At 41.6% G+C, this 25,926-nt stretch overlaps 2 protein-coding genes across 8 annotated transcripts in view; one reads left to right on the top strand and one right to left on the bottom strand.

The window, feature by feature from the left end:
• SLK (STE20 like kinase) overlaps nucleotides 1-15,704 on the bottom strand; it is a 43,167-nt gene extending 27,463 nt beyond the window's left edge. For 3 of the 6 annotated variants that reach the window (XM_087964604.1, XM_026694539.2, XM_026693338.2), the window contains exons 1-5: nucleotides 15,570-15,704; nucleotides 14,145-14,943; nucleotides 2,785-2,949; nucleotides 1,070-1,118; nucleotides 343-492 (exon numbers count right to left, since the gene is read on the bottom strand). In XM_087964604.1, the coding sequence (XP_087820730.1) occupies nucleotides 343-492; nucleotides 1,070-1,118; nucleotides 2,785-2,949; nucleotides 14,145-14,294 (514 nt within the window). In that variant the 5' untranslated portion in view covers nucleotides 14,295-14,943; nucleotides 15,570-15,704. Of the gene's footprint in view, nucleotides 1-342; nucleotides 493-1,069; nucleotides 1,119-2,784; nucleotides 2,950-14,144; nucleotides 14,944-15,286; nucleotides 15,529-15,569 lie in introns of those variants that run through there. The other 3 variants (XM_087964603.1, XM_026693957.2, XM_087964602.1) reach the window with 2 other exon arrangements.
• The window catches only part of STN1 (STN1 subunit of CST complex), a 28,196-nt gene continuing 17,944 nt past the window's right edge, over nucleotides 15,675-25,926 (top strand). The window contains exon 1 of one of the 2 annotated variants that reach the window (XM_026695028.2): nucleotides 15,675-15,814. The gene's annotated coding sequence lies outside the window, so the exon portion shown is untranslated. Of the gene's footprint in view, nucleotides 15,842-25,926 lie in introns of both variants that reach the window. The other variant, XM_026694947.2, reaches the window with a different exon arrangement.

Below are 25,926 nucleotides of genomic sequence, written 5' to 3' on the forward strand. Positions count from 1 at the left end.
CTTGTTGCATAAAAACAGAGAGAAAACCTCATTGAAGATATTATCTAGTTGGGTAATAAAACGTCTGCAAATAAATAACTATGTTCAGAAAACACCAAGGACTCTACAGTTCAAGCCTGAGCTACATATAGACTCTTCTATTGGCATTATCTGTATTAAGGTACTTCATGCAATGGTGAAAAAACAGTTTTCTTTGAAATCGAAATCACCTAAAGCAGTTCTACTAATTAAGGTCCTATGACTTAGAAATAGCTATCTATATTTATTGAGAAACTATTACTGATACTACACTAGTATTAAAACAATGTAACTGTCTTCTACTTTAAGAAACAGAATACTCACCTAGTTTAATATCTCCATCCAAAGTGAAAAGAATGTTGCCAGCTTTCAAATCTCGGTGAATGATCTTGTTTTCATGCAGATAATGCAGTGCCTCAAGAGTCTGCCTGCAAACTACTCTGATCTGTGGCTCCGTCAGCGGTCTTTCCAGTTCTGCAAGGAAAGCATACTCTTGCATTTAAATATCTTTTGCCAAAAATCTTGATAATTAAAGTAAAATATGCAGGGGTTGGGAAAGAAGTGTTATATAGATTTCAACATTAAATTATATAGATTTCAACATTAAATGACATAGTTCCAAGCTTTACCAGGTAGACCAAGCAGGAAATATGATCAAATAAGTCAATTTTATATTATTGTAAAGCTACATTAACAAAATCTTGCAAATTTGCAAATACCACCATCTCCTTTACAGCCTGAGAAATTAGGGAGGGTTCCTTCTGAACCTCTTGTCCTGTCCACTAACCAGTGCAGACTCTGTTGTGTCTTATCTGTTCATTAGGCAGCATCTCTTCAACTTCCCAAGATCTTTCCTACTAGCATTACACATAGGTTTTAAAATTAAAATTATTACTTAAAATCATAGTCTAATAATGTTCGTTCATTTATTTTCTATTTCTGTAAATTGTACGAAAAAGTGTTAGGCATTAATGTATTCATAGTTTTAAAATAACAGAAGCTACCAATGAAATTATCTATTTTTCCAACATTTTGAATTTGTTGTACTTACCCAACATTACTGCATCAACTGCACCACCAGCACAGAACTCAATGAGGATCTAAATATTTAGAGAAAGTAATATAGATGTTTACTTTTCAAATTGGCTTATTGAAGAACAGGGATTAAGCTCAACCACCTATACTAAATTTCTGGTTAGAAGCGTGCAAAACAAACTGAATGTGAAACATTTTAAAATGCCCACTTTTAGTTGGAAAGACTTGCTTAAAGCTTGAAGAGGTTTTTCCTGTCTTCCTAGAAAGTGTTCTGACCTTACTGGTATTGTCTGCTCAAAATTATTCTTTTCTTAATTCAAAACAGCTTGCCCTAAGTCTGGAACACCTCCAATATGGTAGGATCAACACCAGAATACTTTCCATGAGGACAGAATGGCTATCGTCAAACCTCGAAATTGCTTTCAGAGATTCTGAATCAAAATGTTTTGTACATCTTTACTTCTGAAGTTTTATTAGTTTCTTTTTCTATTTTTTTCAATGATTAGACAGACTTAATGAGACAACGTGATATGTTTCTATTATCCATAATGTTGCAATTCCATTAAACTCTGGGGAAATTAATAAATTTGGTTAATTTCATTAAAAGATCCAAATCCTCTGTAATTCAAAAATCAAACATGAGACATAATCTTTGTATGTCTTAGAATAAATTAAACATAATGTATTCATTTGGATGATATGTGGTGTGAATCTTGAATATGATGTACTAGCTGACAACCTGTATTCATGCCTACATTCTTTAAGAGCTTATTTCACCAAATTTGTTCTATTGAGAATTAAATAGAAAAGAGTCATGCAGCCTGGCCTCTGTATTTCTTTTATTACATGAAATTAAGCCAGAACATAACGAATGAATAGAACAGAGTATGAGGTCAGCAAATCTGACTTGCCTTAATAATCAGCTATCAGTTATGCTTTGTTTTCTTCTTTCTCCCTAGTTTAGTGTCTTTCAGACTAATTAAGCAAATCCTGTTCTTTGGAAACATGAATGGCAAATGCAATTCATGGCAACATGGCATTAATCTTTCTTCCTCTTTCTAAGTGGAAGGGGAGAGAGAAATTATGATCCATTTTTTCTCAGGAGAAAAGGGAGAATAAAATCACCAATGCATATACAGTGCTATGCCATAACATTGTTAATTGCTGTACACCACAAAAGGTATGATTGTGCTCATTAAGATTTAATGTTATATATAAACAGGTCATTATAATTTATTCAACAAATCATCAAGAAAATCCTAAGTTATAGTTATGTGAAAACTCAATCATTCACATGGCAATGGGATAGGTATTATTCAAGCTATTAAAAATGGTGTTTGACATTGTGTTCCCCTTTTTTCATATTTCTCACACATCCAATTGCAGCATGACGGCTAAGTTCACAACAAAATATGAAAGAGTGATTGAATCTGATCTCTCTACTTTGGCTGCCACAGCCTGGGCACTCTAGCCTAAATATGACATTGAAGACAGTCATTTTCTTTGTACTTATGTATAGATAACAATTTCTACAAAATGATTCTTCAACAGCCAGCAGAGTTGACATTATTTTGAAATATTTAAAATGTTAATAATTTCCAATAGATGCAGTGAATTGCAAATCTGTCTCTAAAAATGTATTTTTTAAAAAATGCAGATTGCATGGAGCCAATGTTAAGATTGTACCTTTTCTCCATTACAGCATAGTTGTGAACAAAAGCAAACACTTACCCAAAGATTATTTTCATAATAAAAAGCATCTAGCAATTTCACAATATTAGGATGATCACATGATGCTAAAATATCAATTTCAACCATGTAGTCTTCAAGTTCTTCTTCGGATTTAGTATCAATGACCTTTGCAGCAGCAAGGACGTTTGTTTCTTTGTTTTGAGCCTGCAGAAAACATTAAAGCAGAACTGGTTGGTTGTTTTAGTCATTTATACTGAGGGCATTTTATCCAAGTGTTCCTCCATGTTCTGGATATTTTGTAAATACATACTAGAATATACTGGATCACCTAGAACAGGGGTCCCCAACCACCGGGACTGACCTAGAAGGTATTATTAGCACTTTCTTCTTTAATTTATTCAATGCAACCTTTTCTTCTTCTGCAAAGCCTTCAAGCTGACACCATGTTACTGAAAAGTCTTAGCTAAGGCAGAAAGCACAGCACATCTATATTGTCTAGATCAGGGGTGTCAAACTGGATTTCTCTGAGGGCTAGATCAGCACTGTACTTCTCCGTGGGCTGGCCGGGGGGGGGAGGGGGGGAGACAGGACAGACGCCTCCTGCAGCATCCTGTTGGCCAAAACGGCCTGTAGGTGGGACTGCTTGTGACCCTCCCCACACCCCAATTTGGCCGGCAGAGTGTTGCAGGAGGCTGTCCAGGCCAAAAATGGGGCGCAGAGGGCTTTGCATGGCCCCCCGAGCCCCATTTTGGTCAGCAGAGTGCTGCAGGCCATCCAAGCCGAAAAAGAGGTACGGGAGCCACGTGTGACCTTCCTGCACCCTGTTTTGGCTGCCAGTCCTGTGGGCCAGTCCTTTATTATTTCCAGGCTGGTCCCGTGGACCCAATTTAAGTACCCTGCAGGCTGGATCTGGTCCATTGGCCTTGAGTTTGACACCCCTGGTCTAGATAGTAATATAATCTGCCTATTTCTTCCAAGTATCAATGGTAAGGCTTATTTCCATTTCCATTAATTGGGAAACCAAAATGTAGAAAACACAAAGCACATGAAAACTAAGTCTACATAGGAATTCTATGCATGTAAAAAGCATGTGATTTACCACTATGCAATGGTTTCTATGCATTTCCACTTTGCTAAAGATTTCTGATAATTCAAGAGTACGTACTATATTCAGGTCAGGCTCTTATACTTTAGGAGAGCTCTAATGCTTATTAAGCTTTTGTAGCATACTTCAAAATGTTTTACATAATACGATAAAGTCACTTTGCTTTGCTGATTCAGGATAACTAGTTAATAATTATTTATTAATTAATTTATATGCATGGATATGGTAATTATCATATAGTCAAAAGTAAAAAAACCTGAATGCTATATCAAGCCAGTATTACATAAACAACAGATGGAAACTGTATTTTGTATCCAAAAGAAAATTACTTCGATTACTTCAGGAGAAAGAAGTTCAGAAAATCTGAATATTGATTGCATCACTGTATAAACAGAATTCACACATAGTTGTTACGGGATTCTTTTGCAATGGCCTTATTGCTACAATAAATCTATGTTCTCAAAAATATTCCTGTAGTATTTTACCTTTAACTGAAAGAACTCTGACAAGTTTCATATAACTCTTAATATTACAATAATATATATATTATCTGCATGCAGTCACTCACTGCTGACTGCATAAAACAGATTCTTCACACAAAAAAATTGTGTCCAACAACTTGAATAAAAATAATTTTAAACATTCCTCCTCCCCCCCTCTACACACACACACACACACACGTGTGTGTGTGTGAATGCATGTATAGAAAACTATCACCCAACAATGTTCTTTCTCAGAACTATCAGTAATAACAATGATATATTATTCAATAATATATTATTATATATTATTATGTATATTTATTATTCTTCCCTCCCTTTAGGAAAGGCACATATTTGGTGGTATATAGTAAATGCACTCCTATGTCAGGATAAATAGTAAAGGAGATAGAATCCCAAAATGTATGTTTGCATTAGCTGCATTTTTAATTATCTGAGGCACATTTTGCAATTTTATCATAACAAGCTTATATAACTATCCCTGAATTTTCAATAATCTTATGTCTCTTTATTCTTCCAAAATATTTTGCTTACCCACTAAACATAGCAATCTTTAATTCTATCATTCTTTATACTATTTCTAAAAAAGACTTAAAACTTAATACTTAAACTGGTTATTTGATTTTTCCACCACACAGTTTCACTGGACTCAACTGTTACAATGTCACAGTAAAAATAAAATTAAATAATTAAAACATACAGTATAAATTACAAAAGCAAAACTAAAGTTGGAGAGAAAAATAATTACAAGAGATGTAGGTGAATGTTAATGGCTATATTAACAATTTTTTAAATTTTAACAATTTTCTAAAAGCTACCAGGGGGAGATCAGTCTCATCTCAATGGACAGCCCATTCTATAGTGTTGGCACTGCTACGGAGAAACAGTAACTTGTAGATTGTCTACTATGATATTCCAAAAATTTGGAACAATGTGAAGACCACCCTACAGTATATGATCTAACAGGCTGGGACTAATTTACTTGAAGAAGGCCAGAACTTTAAATTCTACTAGGAACTGAACTATATCTTGTACAAAGCTTGCCTTATACTTGTAATATGCTCCCAATAACAAGAACCAGCAGATATTGGTCTCCATATTCTAACTAACTGAAATTACTATGTAATCTTTAAAAGTAGCTCCATATAAAATCATTGTAGCAGCAAGAAATAACAATGCCACCAAAATAGAAACCCATGTACAAACAAAACCATATCTTGTTTAGTTTCAATCTGAGCCAATTCTCTCCCTTCAGACCATCATAGTCACCAGGCATTGGGATAGAACATCAACAGCATGCTAGTGAGATAGTTGGGCATAATCAGCATACTGATGATACCATAATCCTGAATTGATGGATGACCTCCCTCCGTAATTTAAATCAGATGTTAAAAAACAGGAGGGGACAAGGACTGTGGTACTCCTTAAATTAGGACCCATCAGGCTGCAACAGATTACAACTATTCACAGAGGAAAAAGAAGCAGTACTGCAAAAAGCCATTTTTTTTGCTAATCTAGAATCAACTTTAGACTATAGGGATTTTCAAAATAATTTTAGAAGTTCATGGCACCAATCCACAACTTTGTTCCTAAAATATTACACATACTTAATATGACTTAATAGGGCAATAAAAGAAGAGACACAGATTAATCCCCGCTAGTGAGTGTAATGACAAATAAATTCTTATGTCTTATGTCTTAAAAGCCATTATCCTTTAATTCATTCATCAATTATTGGAGAGTTATAACCTATGTAATTAAGAATTATCAGTGTGCATGGAAGTCTAAGTGCCTGCATAATTTTATACATAGCTTTAAAAACCTTACCTCTTCTTTTCAACATATTATTCAGAAAGAGTTTCCTAGAGTAAGCTTGTGTACATTAATAAAAAATGAAAACATTTTTCACTTTGAGGTTTGTAATCTCAGAAGAAAAACCATTTTAAAAGTTTGCTCTAGCTGGATAATTATCAGTTCCAATTCATAGGACCATTACTAACTGCTCTCTGGAAAGATTCCCAAATAAGTTCCTATGTTCTTTTTTTTTAAGACTCCCTCTCATTTATATAGCCACACTGCTTAAACTCATTCTGGATGGTTCACAATGCAAAACATAAAAACAAGAAGTAGCAAACATAACAAAGCTGATATCCCTAAAAAACTATTATCCAATCAAATCCTATAGGTGGAGCTTCCATTAACAGCCTGGTCCCAGAGCCAGAGGCAAAAGCTAAGTCTTCAAAGTTTTCCAAATGGCTTATATAGTCAGGACGATCCGGACCTCTGGGGAATGTTCCATATAAGACTAAAGGTGCTGTAACAGATAAGGCATGCTTCTTGGTTTGCATTAGATGGCACTGTTTCAAAGAAGAGATGAGGAATAAGCCCATCATGTTAGATGTGGTGGAGCAGTTAAATATAATAAGGGATTGACAGTTCCTCAGTAACCTGGAACAGTACCATATAGAGCTTCATATATGTTAAACAATACCTTAAATTAAACCTGAAAGCCTTGCATCCCACAAAGCAAAGGTGTTCTAGTAAAAAACTATAATTTATCAGTTTGCATCCAAAACTCCCTGCACTTGTGTGTTCTGGAACAGCAGATTCTAAATTGGTGTTCAATGGCAGGCCCATTTAAAGCACACTGCAATAGTTCAACAAGGAAATTAGGCCTGTGTTCCAGGAGAAGCACAACTGATATATTAGATTTAAATTGTGTAAGGGCTTTCTTGGCCATGTCTGTCACCTACTCAACTGGGAACTGAAGTCTATAAGTACACCCACGGCTGAAGTGTACAATTGAGCATCATCAATGTATTGATGGTGCTAATCCCAAGATGACAATAACCACACCAGTAGTTGTATGTAGATACTAAACAGGAAAGGAATAGGGTTACTATTTGGGCACCTTGTATTATAATATTTAATAATGACTGTAATATTTGCAAGTCATTTTGACAGGATATGTAACCTGCAATATGTTATGCTGCCCAATCATTCTAAAGTGTGTTTCACAATGTGCAAAAAGGCATTCTTTTCTTAAGTGTTAAACAATCCCTCCTGCTTTAGACTGCAAAACAGCAACTCACAATGTGCAAAGTTTCAGGATAAATTTATCATTCCATCTACAGATATGGAGGACTGCTTTTGAAACAATTGACTCAACCTTCCAGAGGATCAGAGGGTTTGAAAATGCTATCATGCTTTATGAAATACCCTTTCCAAGAGATTTGGAAAGCTTATCTGTCTGTCTATCCAGGCTCTTTCAAAGCTTTTCTTCCAATGTTGTTAATTTTTTTCCAATTCATTATTTATTCATTCCTTTTTTTTCAAATGAATGAAATTCAAGAAACTAAGAATAAATTATAACAGATTTTCCCCCCAAAAGTTTTGCTTCCTGAGCTCCTATATACTTTTATAATGTATTACTGCTCCTAAACATTCGATTCTAAGGAAATCACAGGATCACTGGGTAATAAATTTTTTCAAAAGATTTGCTTCCTGAAAATTTTTGGTGATAGGCCCCTTCAAACTGAACACAAATATGATTTCAGAACGACTGTATAATCTAGGAATCTTGAAAAATATATTAACTTTTAATTACTATAATGTATTTAATTGTATAATGTTTCTGACATGAATGAGTTCAACGGGGCCAACAGTTTTTTGCTGCTCAGTCTGATATATTTCGCTGCAGTACCCAACAATAGTCAGTCAGCACTGATAGAAAAACCAAAGGTACACATATAGACTGAGTGAAACCAGGCTCAATAGCAGTAACTGTGAGAGGGATCTTGGAGTCTTAGTGGACAACCAGCTAAATATGAGCCAGCAGTGTGCAGCAGCCGCCAAAAAAGCTCATGCAATCCTAAGTTCTATTACCAGAGGGATACAATCAAGATCAAGGGAGGTACTAATACCACTCTATAAAGCCTTAGTAAGACCACACCTAAAGTACTGCATCCAGCTCTATAAAGCCTTAGTAAGACCACACCTAGAGTACTGCATCCAGTTTTGTTCACATTATAAAAAAAAAAGTACAGAGAAGAGCAACCAGGATGATTAGGGACTGGAGGCTAAAACATACAATGAATGGTTGCAGGAACTGGGCTTGGCTAGTCTAGTGAAGAGAAGGACCAGAGGAGACGTGATAGCGGTCTTCCAATATTTGAGGGGCTGCCACAGGGAGGAAGGGGTTAAGCTATTTTCCAAAGCACCTGTAGGCCAGACAAGGAATAATGGATGGAAACTGAACAAGGAGAGATTTAACCTGGAAATAAGGAGAAACTTTCAGACAGTGAGAACAATCAACCAATGGCACAGCTTGCCCTCGGAAGTTGTGGGAGCGCCATCACCTGGGACTTTCAAGAAGAGATTGGACTGCCATTTGTCAGAAATGGTGTAGGGTCTCCTGCTTGGGCAGGAGATGACCTACAAGGTCCCTTCCAACTCTGATTATCTGTTATTTGATGGATTCCAGTTGCCCTGATGCCATTTTTTCCATTGTGTAGAAGGACTAGCAGAGCCAGGGGGAGAAGTGAAAAGAGGAATCAGCCTAGAATCATCCGGGGCAGAAATGAATTAACCAAACGGCCTTGACTTCTGTTGACTCTTATTGAATTCTAACACTAATCAAATGTTGATCCTTAGTTGAGAAGATTTCTGTGCCTAGGCTTTCATCAATAAATCAGTTAAATGGAACCTTCAGGTGTGGGCCTGGTCTTTCATGCCTGACAACTATGGTAATGTTCTGGTGAAACCATGTTCATCACTGACATACCTAGATTTTTGGAAAAGAAGTCCCAAGTGTGAACACAAAAACTGAATCTTTAGTGACATGTTACACATTATGGTCTTGTATGCTGTAAGAAATTTGTCAACCAGCTGAATGTAGTTTGGTGCTCTGTAGTTGCCAAGAAAATTATCAAGAACATTCTTGAGTGCTTTCCAGGTGATTTTCTCTGTCTCCACTAACAGATCTTCAAATAGTATGTCACATCTGATCTGTGGACCAACAAAAATGCCTTCCTCAATCTTGGCATTAGTTTTTCTTGGTAACATCTGTTCCAACAGATGTTAGTTCATTAAAAACGATGCTATAGGGCACCGTACACAGAACTAGACACGACAGTTTTTCCCCGAATGCGATCACTCTGCTAAACAACTAATTCCCATAACACTGTCAAACTATTTAGTAAGACTGTATTACTATTATTCTTCTCATCCTTTCTATTACTTATCTCTTCCAACTTATGACTATAATCGTGTTGCTTGTATCTTTGCTATATTGTTTTATTGTTCCCTAGTATGATTTGATTGCTTATTAGTAACCTATGACTATCACTGTGTTGTATCTTATGGTTCTTGATGAATGTATTTTATTTTTTCTTTATGTACACTGAGAGGTTATGCACCAAAGACAAATTCCTTGTGTGTCCAATCCCATTTGGCCAATAAAGAATTCAATTCAATTCTATTCTATTCAAACAACATAAAACTTCCCTTTCCTTGTTCATCATTTTCACAATTTTTTTTAATCAGTCTTGAGTTTTATGTGAAGCAGAAATTTTGTTGGGTTAATAAGTGTCACATTTTTCTGTCCTGGAAACAAATTCTTTCATAGTGACCATTTCTTTTAATGTTATTTAACTCTCTTGCATGGCTGTCTCATTTGCATATGCAATAACATACTTCGTATATTCAAGCAGCAGAGCCACTACTTTTAGGTCTCTATAGATATTTTACAACACCCAGTTGTACTGGATGTGCTTCAACAACAATTCCATGTTTCACGTGTTTCTTCTATGTTAACAGCATAGTCAACAGATATAAAAGGCTGTATATTGCCATTGTGTAAAAACAGAACATTTCTATAAAATAATCCATGATAGGTTAAATTACAAATTATTCTCACTATTAATAGTCAAAAATCTATGAGATACACCCAAGTGTTCAAGAAAAAAAATCTTTGTTCCTTCAGGAATGGAAGTATAACCAACCCACTGTCATAAAGTTACTCTTCCTTTGTCTGTTAGATGGGATTAGATTGGTCTCTTGCTTACCATTTATTTTTATGAAAGTTAAGAGATGCAAGCTTCCAGTCATTATTCCCTCCATTGACAATGTAAAGATATAGTATGTTTCTTCTCAGCTCTGCAGAGCAGAACCATGATAAACACACAAAAATAAATTCAATAACATTTCTCTGTCATCAAGAAAATTAGAATTTATTTTTGGCCATAATATCATGCAACCTTCAAATTTCTACATATAGCCCATATGTTTCTGCACATAGCCCATATTAGCACATGCAACTCAAAAAGTTAGAACAATACCTACTAATTCGGATAGAATATCCTTTATCTGCAAACAATATGCATCTCCTTAAAGACCAGCATATTTATTGCAGTATATTCTTTCATGTGTTACAACTCCCTTTGTCAGATGCAACTTATCTGCTTTGTATCATCTATCACAGTCAGTGGCCCTTGTAATTAAACTGTTTATTCTTAAATGCTAGCTGACAAATAAAACTAAAGTGATTCAAATTTGTTAGTTATGAAGAAAAATAAATTGAAGATTTTGTAAGTCCATAGCAAACATTTATCATACAAACTTTGTAATATGATCAAGAACAATATTTCTTATTCTAATAAACTATTATAAAACAATCTCATAACAGAAATATTGTTCTTTCTATTTATAAAAGTTCATTCTGCTGCAGTTTTAGTTTAACTTTTGTATGTGCAATGGTTTTTTATCATAACAAAAAGATTTTACGTGTGTATGTTATAAAAATCAAATACTTTAGCTAAGCAGGCATGATATTCCTCTGAAAAAAAAAAAAATCGGGCCGCTAAAAAGAGACCCCCCATCGCGCGCCAAGAAATCGCTGCCCAGCTCCCTTTTCCTGCCGCTCAGCGGCTCTCCGCCGCACCGCCTGCCCACCCGGGCTCCGCCGCACCGCCCGCCCGCCCCGGGCTCCGCCGCACCGCCCGCCCCGGCCCGCCAGGTATCCAGCTGGAAAGTTGTCAGAGTTGCAGCACGCCGGGGGGCTGCGGGCCAAGTCCCACGTTGCCTCAGGGAAGGAAGAGGCAAACCAGGAGCCGCTGCCGTTGCAAAGCGCTGGCCACGCGGCTCTTCCCTTTGCCTTTCCCTTCCTGAGGCAACGCGGGACTGGAGCCACAGAGCCGCGCCAGCTGTAGCAACTCCTGACTCGTGGCCTCCGAGAGGAGGGGAAGGAGAAGGGGGTGGAAAGGGGGCGATTCTCAAAAAATCGGAATTCGATTTTAATCAGAAGAATATCATGTCTGCTAAGAAAAAGACAAAATACAGCATACAGTACTAAAATACAGCATTCTTACAGTTGTAAAAATAAAATGACAAGGCTAACTATAAAGCTGTAAACAAAAACAGATACATTATACTAAATCAAACAATTTTTATTTACTGTCTATGATCAGCAATTTCCATTTCAACAGGTTATCATACAGAGAAGAAATCAAAGCAGAATCTTCTCTAAATAAAAAGAATTTTAGTGTAATATATTTAATTTGTAACCATTTTGATATAAACAAACATTTTTGTTTAGTTTACTACTGCTTCAACTTTTGTTCAGTTAGTCAATCCACTTTGAACTATTTTGGAACAGCTTCCATGTTATTATTAAATGGGCTTTAGAATTGCAACTTGACTTCACTCCTTTCTTGTCCTAAATGGATCTTACCAGAACTCCAGAGCAACTTTTAAGGATAGTTAGCAATGGGCAAGGGTACATAATGAAGGAGAATGAGGGAACTGTTTCATGCAATTCCTTTCAGTTTATTATATTAAATTTTATATCATTCCATACTGAAGGAAATATTGGCATAAATACTGTATGTCCTCAATTAAACATATTAAGAAAAAAAATCCAATTATTCTATCAATATTGCAGAATATCACAACTTCCAAAAGATGCATTCTCATAGTCAAGGAACTGCCCTTAAAATCTTGCCTGGGAATGTATTTAGTATAAAACTGAACTGGAAGGAAACAAAAAGTCCTTCCCAGAAGAGAAGTCCATTGAAGCAAAAGGTAAAGATACAAAGTATACATACTGCTTCCTCCTTTTTAAATAAATGCTTGAGGTAGATAAGATTTAATTTATACCTTGAAAAAGATGACTGCTGCATAAAAGAATGGGTGGAACCAACATGTATGTGTGAGCTGACACACAGAATATATTCAAATATGAAAAGCAGACCTCAGATTATTCAATATGTGCATGGAATATAAGTGACTAATATAAGAATACAAGAATCAACTTGCCTACCATGCCTCCTTGATTTGTGGAATTAAAAACAAAAGCAACAATTGAATTCATTGGATTGAATCACAGAGCTATAAATATTGTTACTCCACAAAGTTATAGTCACTGTAATTCAAAATCTCCATTTGTAATTCAAATCTAAGATTAGACATTGACAGTGAGCAGCTTTATGACTGACATGCACAAACTGCTGTCCAAATAAGACTGAAGTAGAAAGAAAATCACCAGCATAAAAATGAAATCACAAAGCTATCATATATATTTAATTATTAAAAGTAGATTATTTGAAACACATCATCTAGCCATGCCAGCCAGCTTAAGAGACTCTTTTTGAAGAATATGGGTTGGGCTCTAAGCTACATTAACTCAATCAACACTGTCAATGGTCCATTACCCCACCCCCATTGCATCTTCAGTCCCTTTCACCAAGAAAAGGAGTCCTTCAGTTTTCCAATGGGCTGAGAAGCCTGCAGGGAGCGGACTGAAATATTTCCTTACATTAAATGAATATTGTTCTGTTAAAAAGTTGCCTATTTTAAAATGTTGACAATTAAATCCAAACAATGGAAAAAGTTTCACATTTATTTAAAAAAACTGACAGTTTAACATTCTCCTATAATAATTTTTAAAAAATTATTTATTGTAGAAAAAGCTTAGTAACGTTTAAAAAAACTATACTAGTCATAGCATAAATGGGCCATTTGAAGTTTAGTCACTAATTAAGTCAGCTAGTTAGTAAGTAAATTACTAGCTTCTTACTGATATTAATGGAAGAAAATAAAATAGCTTAGTATCATTAACTGGCAATTAATCACCAAATCAAATGATTGGTAGTGTGAAACTGCTGGGTTATGAATGTTTATGGAAACATGAAAAGTTTAATGAGATGCAGAATGCATGCATATAAATAGCAATTTATAACACTGAAAGTAGCCCATTAATTCATGGAATTCAAGTATTTGATGTGTAAAAGCTAATCTCTGTTCATATCATCAATGACACAATTATGAATCTAACATTTTAGGATTATCCAGGAAACATATGAGGAAAGCCCTTCTCATATCATTAATTAGTCTATTCTGAATATACTTCATTTCCCACACCTTGAAGGAAAGGAACAATATTAAGTTATTATTATATAATTATTTAAAAGCATTCCTACATTAAGATATGTTCACCACCCTCTATAAAACAGCAGTATAAGATTCCAAAAACAAATAATTATTGAAGTCATGTTTTTAGAATGGGTCTATGTTCCAAGAACTTTTTTGTTTATTCTAAGCAGTAATTAAAAATGGACTTATCACTAATATAGATAGCTACTTACATCCAAGGGAAATCTATCATTTTTACTACATCATGCTAGCCCGACACTCATTATTCTATGGATTATGAATTTTTATGGTGTTAAATTCATATGGAACAGGGCCTAGAAAAATACAATTTACCAAAACAGCATCAAATCAAAAGCATTACTTACCTTAAATACTTTGCCAAAAGCACCATCACCCAATTCTCCTATAATTTCCCAAAAATCCTCTGGATTCAAATCTCTCTTGACATGCTCATACTGTTTCTTTTTCTTTTCACCTCCCAACTTGAAGATCTTACGGAAGTTAAAGAAGGACATATTTGCCCTTTTTAGTTCAAAAACTATTTTTAAACACTTCAGGAAAAAAAAACACCAGTTATTTTGTCCGCTGTTATGGTCTAAAAGAAAAACAGTACAAAATTATGACCACGGTGCTATGCGTCAGCAACGATGCTAAGAAAGGAGCAGAGAGGGACAATTTGCAGTCTAGATTTTCGATTTGATACACAATTATCCAACATCAACCAGAGCAAGTAGCTGCCAGCCACATGTGGTCACACGCAGTTTCCCACAAGTTTATCACTGTAGATTTAGCAACCTAATAATCATATAATTCGCACTAAGTTTTTCTAATCACTCAATGCATATGACCAGGCTCCACAGACACTATCCCCAAAAGATCTGTTGGTCGTACAACAGGCTGAAAGTTGAGGAATGACCCTCTCAAAAATGCCCACTTGATTCGATGAAGGATCCAATATTAAATGGCGAACATGTGTGCAAAAAAGCAGGCAGCTGTATTCAAGTCCTGCCCCTCCTTATTCAACAGCTCAGACTGCTAACATCGCGTCAGATGCAACTCTCCTTTCCTTTGGTGGTTGAAAACTTCAGCAATCCATGAGAACGGAAAACACGCATCTTCTTTCCTACTCTAGACACGACAGGCTTGCCTTCAAGAGTATTTTGTCTATTGGGAGAGAGGGAAGGGACAAAAAAATTAAGTGGCATAATAACATATTCCTCAACCATTTAAAAAAAAAAATTCTCCGCCGCCCACCAAACAGTATATTTATTAAAAATGAAATGAAAAGTTATTCCCTATCGAAAAGCACTTATATGAAAAAGCCTCCTCCACTCTCCCTCCCCGTTTACCCCCCCCTTTTTTTTTTCCGTTGGAGAAAGATGGCAGAAAAACAGGTTGGGAGCAAAAAGAGTTTTTCCAGAAAAAGCAGCGACCCTCAATGGTGGCAGCTGCTGGTCTTTTCCAACAAAGCGGGGGGGGGAGTGAAAGATCGGAATGAGAAACTCACCAGGCAAGACGGATTCTCGTCTCCCTCGCCACAGAAGAGGTGATGGGGAGGATGACGCCCGCCGCCTTAAGCGTTCTTACTTCCTGTGCCTCCCCCCAGCTCCCTCAGACAAGGGGGCGGAGCACACAGGAAAGAAGCTCGGTGGTCTCGCTTCCTTTGCTCTTGTTCTCTCAACCGCCACAGCGCGCGCGCGCCCACACTCAACGCAACCCCCCACGGGAGACTCTTCCAGCCCACGCCCCACGCGCCTGCGCCTCCGCCGCCTTCTCTCCCTCTCCCTTACCGAGCTACGCAGGCGCTCTAGCAATCGGTTTCCCTCGCTGGCGTCTTTTCTCCCCAAGCTTTTTATCCTTTCTCCAATAATTCCCTCCTTCGGTTCTAACCACCGGATATTACAACGAACAAAAGGTACGACAGAAAGCAAAAGGACGAAAATCCCTTCCGGTTTCTCTGCGCTCGCTCGTCCTGTCCGACACCGCGCCGCCTCTATGAACAAACCAATGACAGCGCCACCGGTCTCTCTGGCGGGTAAGGCAGACCGGGTTTAGAATTGAGGTAAGAGGAGGGCGGGAGGGGGAATATGAGTGGAAGCGCGAGGAGGCCCTAGTATGATTTCGCGACTACGGAAAGCGGGTCTCCCACCCAGGTTTAATTAAATCACTTCCTCTGTAACACGACAAGACGAGGAAAGCAGGAAACAATGTTTAACAATGTGTGTTTAACAATGTTTAAACACACCCAACGGGTGTGCTGGGCTGGGCATCTGAGTCTTAACGTACTCTTCCGACGACCACTTTCTTTAAACAGAGAATGCTTGGATGAGTGCGTGACAACTTTATGGGGAGATCTGCAGTTTAGCCCTCAGCCAGTCTGGAGCCACCTAATATAACAGGGAACGATGTTTCCTGTTACGGAAACGGGATTTAAAACATTAAAATCGGTTCCAGAGGAAATGCATTTTAAAACTTGCCAATGTTTACCTGAAAAGGCGTGCCATGTATCCGAATTATTTATTTTTTATTTGATTTGATTTGTCAATCGCTTACAAGATAATAGGTATAAGTATAAACATGAGTAAGAATACAAGAAATAGGTACAAATAAATGTGGACAATAGGACAGGGATGGTAGGCAACGATGGTGCACTTATGCACGCCCCTTACAGACCTCTTAGGAATGGGGTGAGGTCAATAGTGGATAATTTGAGGTTAAAGGAGTGGGGGTTAGAGGATGTAACAACAGAGTCAGGTCCTGCATTCCAGGCTTTGACCACTCTGTTGCTGAAGCGGTTAACATTGAGCTTGTAGCTGTTGTGTGCTCTTGTATTTTGCGGTTGAAGCTGAAGTAGTCATTGACTGGTAGGACATTGTAGCAGATAATTTTGTGTACTATGCTTAAGTCCAATAGTAGGTGGTGTAGTTCAAGATTGTCCAAACCCAAAATTGCAAGCCTGGTGGCATAGGGTATTCTGTTGCGAGCAGAGGAGTGTAGTACTCTTCTACTTCTGGACTTGCTCAATTGTATTAATGTCTGATATACAGTGCGGATTCTCCTCCATACTGCACCAAGAGCCCAGGATGGGTTGACTCCTTCCTATGATGTCGTTTAACTAAGATATAAAAGCCAGACCCCGGAAGTTACCCCAGCTTTTGACTCAACTCCTTTCAGTCAGTAGCTGTGTCTCTGAAAGCGTTTTGTTAGTTAGCACTCACCAGCGATCTTCAGTACCTTTTTTCCTCGCTTCAGCAGCTTCCAGGATCTGGACAGCTGTTCTTCCAGGAGAGCAGGGCTCTCTCTCTCTCTCCTGCAACGTTGGGAGCAGCGTTGCCAGAGCGCTGTTCAGGCAAGTTGGGCAGCGTCTGTAGACCTCCCCCACGCCTCCGGTTTGAGCGGTCTAAAAAGCGATCGGCAAACCTATAACAGTGTCAGCCAGCTGATCGTGTGGCCAGAGGCTGCACTTTTTTTTGCTGACTTCGCTCGGGGCTCTTTATAGCCTAAGGAGCTATTCTTCGATCTCGGAGCCTGTTTCCTATAGTCACTGGCCATCTTGGATTGAAGCCTTCCACCACGAGGTGAGCGGCCATATTGTAAGCCCGGGGGCCATTTATACCCTAAGGGGCTTAATAGAAAAATTTACAAACAGTTTGTTTCCATCGCAAGAGCCTTTTATTCTACAATGGAGCAAGATAAGGGTCAGGCAGAGCTTTCCCCCCCAGTGGAGCAGTCTCTTAAGCCAATAAGAGAAAAAGACATAGGCAACACACCCAATCGGTCCAGAGGGGGGTGACTGCTAAAATCAGAGCTAAGGCTCTAGCCCCTAAGAAGGCAACTCAGGCTGAGTTGAGGGCAGAAAAGCGCAGACATGCAGCCCTAGAGAGGCAGTTCAACAGAACTATTCAACAGAAGGGAGTGCAATTACAGCAGGTTTCAGGTGATACCCGTGGGCCCCAGCTAAGCCCTCCCAGGGGAGGAGAAGTTATCTTGAGCCTTTCCATCCTCCATCCTGGTCTCCTGAGGCTTTGGCAGTACAATATGATCCTCAGGATCTAAGCAGATCTGGGCCTTATTTCCAACAGGCTTCTGGGCCCTATGCTCCTCCCCTTCCCTCCAGGCCTCGAACCTCTTCTCAATCTAGGCCTGAAGCCACCTTCACTCCCACAGCAGTGGGCCTTCTGCCTTCTGCCTCTATCTTTGAGCATAGACCAGGGAATATCCAAGATGTTGTCTCATTGGCCATTACGCAGGGATTGGCTGAAGGCTTCAAGCAAATTCTTCAACCTCTGGAAAGGGCTCAGGCCCTTCTCCCTTCTCAATCTATAAGTTCCCTGCCTCATCACCCTGATTTAGAGCGAGACCTTTGACCAAAATCTTTCAGAGGAAGAGGACTCTTGCCCAGAGCAGATATCCTCTGCATTGGTCTTCAATCCTTCTCTCTTCAGGCCATTACTCAGCAAGGCCTTGGTCACTGCCAAGCTGTCGCCAAAGGAAGTGGCTCCCGAGCCACAAGGAAATTCCTCTAGCCAGGGAGACGCACTCTTCTCCAAGCCTGTAGTGCATGCAGGGGTTTTGCCTTCTACCACTTTGCTCCTTGTCATGGTCAAGGAACAGTGTGCTTCCCCTTCGGCAGGTCCTCACCCATCTTCTCTGGATAAGCGTTTCTACAACGTCAGCGCAGCCCTGGACAATGCCCTGGCAGTGCCTTCTGTTGACATTCCAGCGCTGCATGGGCTGTTCGGTCTTCAACAGCAGCATCCTTTTTTCACGAGGGCATCCATACAGTGGCTGCACCAACTCCAGATTAGATTGCCTACATCTGACCTTCGGTCTCACCAAGACCTTAATAAGATTATCGCAGCGGCGGAATTCATTGCAGATGCCACTCTCAATTCTGCCAAATTTGCTTCTAGGGCCATGGCATCTTCAGTAGCAGCAAGAAGACTGTTATGGCTCAGAAATTGGCAGGCGGAGTCACACCGTAAATGGAAGCTGGCTTCAGTTCCATTCGCGGGTGATAAGCTTTTTGGCAATGCTCTGGAACCTTATTGCATTGAAACCAGAGATAAACGTAAGATTCTCTCTTCCTCTGGGAAGAGAGCCGACTATCGCCCAGCTTCTTATTGCCCTCCTGCCTTTCGAGCGGAGACCTCATCCCGCTTCCCCCAGTCTCAGAGTCCATACTCCCAACGCCAAGACCAATGTGTGGAAACATCTGGCAGGCAACAACCTTCTACTGATAAACAGCCCTTTCGGGGGGTGGGGGTCGTTCCTTCCGTCGCTCTAAGTTATCCCTCGTTCTCCCCACCCATCGGAGGTCACCTAGCCTTCTTTGTTTCCAAATGGGAGGAGTCAACAACAGATACCTGCGTGCTCTGCACTATTAGGTCAGGGTTACAATTGGACTTCCTAATGCCACCCCCAAAAGAGGGAAAAAGAAAAAAAAAATTTTTTTTGAGTTGGCCTGTCTCTCGGGACATTTCAAGGCAAGACCTCATGAAACAGGCCATTCAACACCTTGAAATCCGAGCTATTCAACCTGTTCCCCCCTCTCAACGGGGACGTGGGCTTTACTCTAGCCTTTTCATCGTTCCCAAAGCCTCGGGGGGGTGGGGGTGGCGAACCATCCTGGATCTAAAAATTCTCAACCAATTTGTAAAATACAGACAAATTAAAATGCAGACTCTGCATTCTATTTTAGAGAGCGTTCAGGAGGGCAATCTCCTCTCTTCCATTGATCTCATGGAGCCTTCCTCCACATCCTCTTTTGGCCTCATCATCGCCAGTTTCTCCGTTTCTGTTATCAGAGTACCCATTACCAGTATCGAGCACTTCCCTTCAGCCTCTCATCGGCTTCAAGGGCCTTCACGAAGGCTCTGGCGGCATTGATGGCATCTCTGCTTTCTGTTCCAGTGTGGATCCAATGCTACTGGGACGACATTTTGATTCTGTCCTCCTCCATCTATGCAGCCCATCAGGATCTGCAAATTACCCTGTCATATCTTCAGAGCCGCGGATTTTTCCACTCCTGTCCACTCCAGTGGTTCCTGCTTCCCTACCAACGAACAGGAACCAGCCTCTCATCCATCAAGGTCCCGCTCCCGCCACAAATCCAGAGATCTCTCAATTGGTGGCGTTCTCCGTTAATCTAGAAGGGACTCCCTTTCAGGGTCCCAGACAGGCTAGTGAAAACCACCGATGCCAGCCTCCTGGATTGGGGGTCCCATATGCAGGGCCAGATAGCTCAGGACCTTGGTCCAGGTCAGAGCTGGCCCTTCCCATAGATTGGCTAAAGCTCAGAGCTATTTTTCTAGCTCTCAAGCATTTCAGGCACTCAGTGACCAGCTCTCATGCTCTAGTCCTTATGGACAACATGGCCGCCATAGCTCATGTCAACCAGCAAGGGGGGACGAGGTCCAGAGCCCTCATGGGAGAGGCGCTACGGTTGGTGTTATGGGTAGAGAAACACCTGTTGTCAATCTTGGCGGACCACATGTCTGGGATCGACAACTCCCAGGCTGACTGGCTCAGCAGGAGCCTAGTTGACCAGGCGAAATGGTCCATTCCTCCGTCTCTATTCAGGGACCTTTCCCTCAGATTCGGAATGCCGGAGGTGGATCTCTTCTCCACTCCTCAAATTGCCCAGGTCACCAGATTCTTCACCAGGTTTCCTTGCCAGGGAGCTAAGGGGACCAATGCTCTTTGGTGCAAAGTCTCCTCTATGCCTTTCCCCCGCTTCCCATCATTCCGGCAGTAATTTGGAAGATGTTGGAGGAATGAGTGGAGCTCCTCCTCCTGACACTCTATTGGCCAAGGACGCCCTGGTTTGCGGACCTGGTCAACCTATCGGGGGCTTCTCCTTGGAGGATCCCAGCCCATCTAACTTCCCTTCATCAGAGGATTCTGCTCCACCCGGAGCCCCTGTGACTCAAGCTGACCATGTGGCACTTGGGTGGCAGCGGCTAGGCGTGGCTGATCTTCCTGAAAGGGTCATCATCACTATCCTGACATCTCGCAAACCTCCCACAAGGCGCATCTATGATGCCACCTGGAAGGCCCTTCCCGAGGGTTCCTTAGGGAGAGTCTCTCTCCTGCTTCAGCCCAGTTGGCAGAGGTTCTTAGATTCCTTCAGCATGATTTGTAGAAAGGTTTGGCCCCCAACTCCTTACGCAGGCAGGTTGAGGCCCTCTCCTCGGTTCTTTCATGGGGTTTGCTTCCTTCCTTATCCCATCACCCTTCAGTCAGGAAGTTTTTTTGAAAGGGGACTTCCAACCCCGGTGGTTCACAGGTATCCTTCCTGGGATCTTCATGAGGTCCTTAATGCCCTTACGAAGCCCCCCTTTGAACCCCTTAGAACATTGTCTCTCCGTTTCCTGACTGCAGGTAGTGTTCCCCATTTCCATCACTTCAGCCAGGCGGGTATCCAAGGTTGCTGCTCTTTCCATCGGACCTTTATTCCTTTCACGATGATAGGGTTGTCCTCAGTCTGGACCCCTCATTTCTTCCAAAGGTTAACACCTGTTCCACAGGTCCCAGGACATTATGTTGCCTGGCTTGTGCCCCCTCCCGCACTATGGCTTAGAGCAGCAGTGGCACACGCTACCGTGTTTCTCCAACAATACGGCCTCCACCAATAGGAAGCCCCAGCATGATTTATTGGCATAAAATCAAATTAAGCCCTCCCCCAAATTAAGGCCCATATTAAACATGCGAAATGGGGGGGATGGCGGGGGGGCTTGCCGTTAGGAAGTACTTTGTTGCATGCCCGGATGTGGTGCTGCCTGCGTTGGTGGAGCACTTCATATCGGGAGACCTTCTGCCACCGTTAATTTCCCTTCCCCCTTGCTGCCGTGGCGTTACAGCAACGCCGCGGCGTTGGCGCAGCCATGTGCAGCCAGTCAGGGCTCCTCCCTGCAACCGGAGCCCTGAGGAGACACAGCTTCAGGCGCGCCTGTGGCCGCCTTCCCTTTGCCTTCGATGGTAAAGTGAATTATTTTAAAACCTCCGCTCATCCTATCAGGGCCGGCGAGCTGAGCAGAGCCGGGAAAGCAAGCCACGGGTGTTTCCTGGTTCTGCCCAGCCCGTACGGCTCTGCTGCCCTGGCGGGATGAGCGGAGGTTTTAAAATAATTCACTTTGCCTTCAAGGCAAGGGAAGGTGGCTACAGGAGCGCCTCAGCCAAGTATACCAACAACAAAGGCAAATCCTCAAGGTGGGCTGGAGGGGGTGGCTACGTGCCCCCGGGCTGCTTCAATGCAAGGTCCTGACTTGCAGCATCCTGCCGTAGCCGCCGCGTCCTTTTCGCTGCCGCTCCTCCCTCTCCAACTGCGAAACTCGTGTGCTTCGCCAACGCTCCGAGCGAGGCGAGCTCTTTCATACATAGAGAGAGGGAAAGACGCCGGCGTGCTCCGAGAGGCTGGCTCTTTTTTCTAGCCGAGGCTGACATCTCACTGAATCTCTATCCCGCTCCTTTATCCTCACGACGGGTCGGCAGTGACGCCTCTGGTGCGGCCACCTCAGCTTGCCAGCCTTGCCCCGCTATGAGACGATACTGTGACAGCGCTGCTGCCGCACTCCCTTCTCTTTCCTCGCCTCTCCTCCCTTCGCCGGCAGGAGTGTGCGCGCCTGCTGCCACTGCCGCCGCTCCTGAGGCCATCTGGGGCGGGCAGGTGGGAAAGCAAGCAAGGTGGCTGCGCTATCTTCTTTTCCCTCAGCGAAGCGCCGCCGCTTGCCGCCGCCACCGCCACCTGCGATGGGCGAGGAGGCGGCGGAGGCACCGAAATGTCACCAAGGCAACGCAGTGCCTCCCGCCGGCCCTCCGCCTCATCCCGCCAGGGCCGTGGCAGAGCCGTGCGCACTGGGGAGAACCAGGAAACACCCACGGCTTGCCTGCCACGGCCCTGGAGGCACTTCCTGTCAGCCTCGGCTAGAGAAAAGAGCCAGCCTCTCGGAGCACGCCGGTGTCTTTCCCTCTCTTTCTATGTATGAAAGAGCTCGCCTCGCCGGAGCGTTTGGCGAAGCATACGAGTTTCGCAGTCGGAGAGGGAGGAGGCGGCAGCGAAAAGGACGCGGCGGCAACGGCAGGATGCTGCAAGTCAGGACCTTGCATTGAAGCAGCCCAGGGGCACGAGCCACCCCCTCCAGCCCACCTTGAGGATTTGCCTTTGTTGTTGGTATAGCTTGGCTCAGGCTGTGGTCGCTTCCTTTGCTGCCGAAGGCAAAGTGAATTATTTTAAAACCTCCGCTCATCCCGCCAGGGTCGCAGCAGAGCCGCACGGGCTGGGCAGAACCAGGAAACACCCGCGCTTGCTTTCCCGGCTCTGCTCAGCTCGCACGGCCCTGATAGGATGAGCGGAGGTTTTTAAAATAATTCACTTTACCATCGAAGGCAAAGGGAAGGCGGCCACAGGAGCGCCTGAAGCTGCAGGTCTCCTCAGGGCTCCGGTTGCAGGGAGGAGCCCTGACTGGCTGCACGTGGCTGTGCCAAATGCCGCGGCATTGCTGTAACGCCACGGCAGCAAGGGGGAAGGGAAATTAACGGTGGCGGAAGGTCTCCGAACATCCAAGTTGTCGCCGCCCGCCCACCCGAGGATGCAAGCGGGGGAATAGTCACCTCGAAAAGACGGCCTAGCCGGTTTTTCGGGGTCAAAAAAAATAAGGCCCGGCCTTATTATGTGAGAAACACGGTAGATGTAGGAAGGGCTCTTAGAATATACATTAAGCGCACTTCCTCCTTCAGGAAGTCAGAAGCCATGTTTGTTTCCTTTTCCCTTCTCACTTGGGGCACAAGGCCTCTTCTCCACTAGTGGATCAGATCTTCTCCACAGGTGGATCAGATCTTGCATTGAGCAGGCCTACAAAGCTGCAGCCCTTCTGGTTCCTCGAGGTCTGACGGCGCACTCTACCAGAAATGTGGCCACTTTGGCTGCCTGGGCGACCCAAGCACCCTTGGAGGAGATCTATCGTACGGCCACGTGGACATCTCCATTTCCTTTCATCAGATACTACTGTCTGGATGCCTTTGCCTCGGAAACTTCAGCCTTCGGCAGATGGGTGCTTCAACGAGTGGTTCAACAGTTGGTGTGATGAACTGGACAAGGACCCGCCCGTGGACATGCAAGCTTTGGTATGTCCCATCCTGGGCTCTCAATGCAGCATGGTGGAGAATGGGCGTTGGTAGAAGTTACCCTGAACGCCCGTTCTATCCATGCTGCAAGAGAGCCCAGCCCCTCCCTTGATTCATCCGGAGAGGGGAAGTCATATTTCTGTATTCATTTGTGCTTTCAGAGACACCTTTCAGTCTATCAAGTATCTTCGCCAAAGCTGGGGTAACTTCCGGGGTCTGGCTTTTATATCTTAGTAAAGACTCAGCTAAATGAAGTCATAGGAAGGAGTCAACCCATCCTGGGCTCTCTCGCAGCAATGATAGAAAGGGTGTTGACGGTAACTTCTACCAACGCCCATTCCAGACAGATGAGCTGTATTCGAGTATTGGTCTAGCAAAGGTTTTGTATGCCCTAGTTAGCAATTCAATATTTCTGGAGGAGAAGCTTTGTAAGATTAGATTTACAACTCTTAATGCCTTTTTGGCAATGCTGTTACAGTGAGCGCTAGTGCTTAGATCATTTGATATGAGTACTCCAAGGTCCTTGACAGAGTGAGGGTCATCAACGAGGTCATAGCCGCCTAGTTTGTATTTGGTGTACTGATTTTTTTTTACCAATGTGTAGGACAGAGCATTTGTTGGTCGAGATTTGGAGTTGCAAAATGTTTGACCATTCAGACACATAATCAAGGTCACTTTGAAGAACAGTAGCATTGTCGGTGGTGTTGAATAGTTTTACATCATCTGCAAAGAGGGTGCAGTTGCTTATAAGGTGATCGCAAAGATCATTTATATAGAGTATAAAGAGTGTGGGTCCTAGCACGCTGCCTTGGAGGACACCACTGTTGATTGGAGCAGGGTTTGATATAGTGTTCCCTATTTTTACTATTTGTAAAGTTTTTACTATTTTTACTATTTGGCGCTAGTCGTGAATAAAATCTTTTATCTCAGATTGATGAAACTGCAATGGTCATGTGGAAGAATTAACATTAGACTGTATATCCCAAAGGTGCTTTTTCAAGAGACAAACTTGAAGACGTTTCATTTCTCATCCAAGAAGCTTCATCAGAGTTGAAGAAGCTTCTTGGATGAGAAGCGAAACGTCTCCCAAAAAACACAGAAAGTCCAGTGGCCTCTTGAAAAAGACCTTTGGGACAACCATGACCTGGATGACTGAGAATCTCCATAGACAATTAGACTATACTTTTTAAAGAACAAAAAGCTTTGTGCCTGGATATTGATTCAAAAGCAAGTGTCTGCTGACCTCAAAAGAGTTTTACTGGAGTAAATGTAAATACAGTAGTTTCAAAAGGCATGAAACATTGTAACAATACTTTGATTATGTAGAGGCTTATGTTGATAGAAAAGAATGTCCAAATCTACTTATTCTGGGAGAATAATTAGGGTTGTTTCTTCCATTCTTGGTTTTAAAGCAAAAATGCTAGATTACTCTTACCATCTGTTTTGCAAATTCAGAGTAGTTCCATTGCTATTTCTGTTTTTGTTGTACATGGTGTATAGCTTCCCACTTTTCATTAACAAGTTGATTAGATCCATGTGTTATAATTGAAATTTTTTTATTTTTGAACTGGTGATTTTTGTTTTTTTAGAGGTGTTTTTAAGTCCATATTTTTGATTGCTACATGTTTATTCCCGAGCTAAGGTCTCTTACTGCTTACTCTTGCAGGTGCTAGTTTCTAATCTCGTCTTGAAAAATATAATTATTTACAAGTTTCAGACTACTAAGAGATAATTAAATAATTGTCCATCTTTTTAAGTAGACTTCCTTTTATAACTTACTCTGATTTCATAAGCATATTTTAAATATTTTATTTTCAATTTTAACTCGTCTTAACCTTGTTAAATTCCTGTACATAGAAGCCTCTATTTTTCATCTGTCTGCTGTGTCTCACCTGGGAATCATTCTTCCTTCTTGATGGGAATTTTTTCTTAATAAAAATTGCCAGTATTATAATAGTGATATGGCATTACCAATTTTAATTTCAAAAATCCGAATACTGTAGAGCTGTAATTTTCTCTGAA

Source organism: Notechis scutatus, chromosome 4, assembly GCF_049901735.1.
Source record: "Notechis scutatus isolate UNSWTSFEM ecotype Mainland chromosome 4, rNotScu1.2, whole genome shotgun sequence".
NCBI lineage: Eukaryota > Metazoa > Chordata > Lepidosauria > Squamata > Elapidae > Notechis > Notechis scutatus.